At 42.1% G+C, this 3477-nt stretch overlaps 1 protein-coding gene across 1 annotated transcript in view; it reads left to right on the top strand.

Annotated features, from left to right (window-relative positions):
* Positions 1-1836: 1836 nt before the first annotated feature.
* Positions 1837-3477, top strand: part of ccdc78 (coiled-coil domain containing 78) — an 8516-nt gene continuing 6875 nt past the window's right edge. The window contains exons 1-3 of the mRNA XM_063221182.1: positions 1837-1931; positions 2185-2316; positions 3079-3165. Coding sequence (XP_063077252.1) covers positions 1887-1931; positions 2185-2316; positions 3079-3165 — 264 coding nt within the window. The 5' untranslated portion in view covers positions 1837-1886. The remainder of the gene's footprint in view (positions 1932-2184; positions 2317-3078; positions 3166-3477) is intronic.

Below are 3477 nucleotides of genomic sequence, written 5' to 3' on the forward strand. Positions count from 1 at the left end.
CTCTTGTTTTTTGTTATTGTGTGTCTAAATTAAAAAGAACACGTGGCATGTTTAATGCAACAACAACAACAACAAAAATCCATGACAAATAAGCCTATAAGTTTGAAAGTTTAATGTGACAACTGCTGCTGTGAGGTTTCAAGGAAACTGTTACTCAAAATACAGGGCATACACCATACCAACAGCATACAGGTGACGGTTCTCATAGGTAACAGTCAGGTAATTGTCTTTCTCTTTGTCCCAGAGTGCTCGACCAACGATTTTCACAGTTTGTCCTTTCTTTTCGCCAGCCACTACCCTGACTACATATCGATATCGGTCGAACGATTGTTCTTTCAGAAAAGCCATTATGTCATTTGATACCTTGTCAGTCACTTCTCGGAATTGGTCATGGTCATAGGTCAGGTCCCCGAAAGCTTTGTCAAGGATCTCCTGGCCTTTTTTCTTCACCACATGTGGTTGAAACTTGCGCACAGGCCCCATCCTATAGGTACAGGCCATTTTTGTTTTCGGCTTCCAGGCCGCTTCTTTTGCTTCTTTGTCATCGTCCACCTCAACGTCGGCACTGGAGACCTTTAACACCAGGCTCTCTCTTCGACCCCGACTGGCGCGACGCTCCATACGAGCTTTATCTGGTCCGGACATTTTGAGGAAATTTCCGGTTGGTCTTATCTGTTTGTGTTGTCTGTCTTTTTGCCTTGAGTCAATCGGTATTATCGGGTGTATTTAGACTCAACAGCGTGTGTTTGTATCCATCCAAAAATAACATCACTCTAGAATAGTAAGATCCAACCGTCACCGCACGAGGGCGCCCTTATCACACGAATTCAGCGTCACATTCCATAAGCACAGGACAAGTTCAAGGGTCCAAAAAAAAACCCATCATCTTTGACTTGCTCAACATTTTAAGCGTTTAGAACATATTGGGAAAAATAGGATTTGAAGAGTGCCAAAAACATCAGTTGTGGCCTACTGCAACGGAGTAGCCTAGGCCTAGACTACCGCAGTAGGCCCATTGATTGTCTAATAATAATAATGCAATAATAGGCCTATGATAGGACAATCAATGAGTAGGCCCACAACACCCTTTTTTTCTCAAAAAGATCAGGAGGCGTCACGGGCTGATTTAGAATTTGTCCAATCATGTTATAGTGGCCTCGTTTATTCCTAGGCTACATGAGACATATTTCAGAATAAACTCAATTTAATTCAGAATAAAACCTACGTTTTGTAAACAGCATGTTAACACTTAACAATTCAGAATTAAATGAAAGTGCAATGTAAACTCGACAGAACTATTTAATTCTGAAGTATTAATTTAGAATTACATCATGTAAACATGGCCATCATTGTTAATCGGGACAAGAAAACCTGAAGCTGTGTTGATGTCCTAAACTGTGCATATGACATGAACATTCCATGCTGTATTTGAAGTGTGCACTGTTCAACTAATCATTCACTGCACTAAAACGATGGTAGACCTACCCTAATGATGCAGTAATACATTACAATGGAATTGCAGTTTTATCATGCCTGTACACAGGGGCATAGCACCAAATTCTGGGCCCTATGTCACCTGAAATGGACCCTCTTTATATAGTCACCCCGGTGGCATACACTTTCTTGACACCCTTTGCACCCTTGAGATTCATACAACATAGTTTTTTTTCTATAAGAGAATGGCCATGTTCCAGCCAAAGAAGTGTGCATAGCCTGGTTTAATGTACACAGGCTACCCGTCATGTCCTGTAACCTACAATCATGAGGCCTTGGCAACCACTTGCTGTTTGTGGTTACTCAGAATGCCAGGTGCATTTGTAACCTGGAAACCTGCAGTTTAATCTGTTCGCCGGATGAGTTCGCGTGAAGGCCAGCCAAGCTAAGGAATGAAGGACACCCAGGAGCAAATCCGCACTCTCACTGAGGAAAATGTAAGCAATCTAGGCTGTTTTGAACTCAAGTTGGGGGGGCAGACTGTTACTCAATACATTCATGGTGCATGTAGTCCCTTGAGCCCATACAGCCAGCATTTGAGTCCAAATGACAAGGCATGGCCCACAAGGGTATTAGAGGGGAAAAAGAAATGTAGAAATGAAAACTAACTCAGCTAAGAAAACGTATTTCCAGCAGGGAATACTGCATTGCACAGAAATACTGTCTACATGTTCTGATACTTTTACTAAGGTTCAACTCAGGGACAGAAATGAGCAGCTCTTCAGCAAACTGGGTGCTCTGCAAGGTAAACTGGGATCACTTGGGACCTCAAAGACTGAGCTGTCTTCCAAACTTATTCTCAGTGAGGAAGAGAAACTTAAGGTAAGACTTTGTCATAACTGAAGAGCTTTGTTGTGAAATGACTTGTATCCATTTTGGGACATTTATATTTTTGTTTTGGGCATTGCATTGCATTTATTTAGGTTTAAAAGGTATGCTCTCAAAGGCAATAATTCACACATAGATGATATGATATCTGAACAGTCATTTCCAATAATAAAGTGCAAAATTAAATGTCGCTTACACTGTGGTCTGTATCCCTGTTCAGGATTTGTCTCTTTGCTCTTGTCATTCGGTTTCAAACACAAACAGAGATCATAGTTGTAATAAAGTAGAAGTAGAAGCACTCTTTTCTGTCCTTTGGGCAGTCATGGGTGAGCGGTTAGGGCGTCAGACTTGCATCCCAGAGGTTGCCGGTTTGACTCCCGACCCGCCAGGTTGGTGGGGGGAGTAATCAACCAGTGCTCTCCCCCATCCTCCTCCATGACTGAGGTACCCTGAGCATGGTACCGTCCCACCGCACTGCTCCCCATGGGGCGCCACTGAGGGTTGCCCCCTTGCACGGGTGAGGCATAAATGCAATTTCGTTGTGTGCAGTGTTCACTTGTGTGCTGTGTCACAATGACAATGGGAGTTGGAGTTTCAATGGGCTTTCACTTTCACTTCTTACAGATGTATTACACTATTGGAATCATTACACTTTGTCATATCATGTGTTGTAACTATATCTGTAAGAGAACTTTTACTTCTACTTTATACAACTCTGCCAGAGATACAGTAACACATGCTTTGTTGCATTTGCAGATGTCAAAGGAGCTTGTGGAAGTTGAAATCAGGGCCAATAAGATGAGAGAGCAATATGAAGAGGAGAACTTTGAGTTGAAAAATAAGGTAATAAGAACTGGTTGTAGAAACATGTATTTTTTTCTTATGGCTTGAAGTTACACAGACACATCGATGGAACTAATGAAAAATACACACACATGACATACCGTACCTGCCTCAAAGGTCTGGTTGTTGGCCCAGGGAATTAACTCAGAAAATACAAATGACACCATATTGCTCCCATTGATGCCCTCCATCAGATTCATGGGTAAATTAAGTTTTTTTTGGCGGGCTCAGATGTCAGGTGGTAGCCTACAATCACAGCTAATAAGTAAGTATGCCTTTAATTATCCCGCCATGGGGAAATTCATTTGTTGC

This window comes from Engraulis encrasicolus, chromosome 17, assembly GCF_034702125.1.
Source record: "Engraulis encrasicolus isolate BLACKSEA-1 chromosome 17, IST_EnEncr_1.0, whole genome shotgun sequence".
Taxonomy (NCBI): domain Eukaryota; kingdom Metazoa; phylum Chordata; class Actinopteri; order Clupeiformes; family Engraulidae; genus Engraulis; species Engraulis encrasicolus.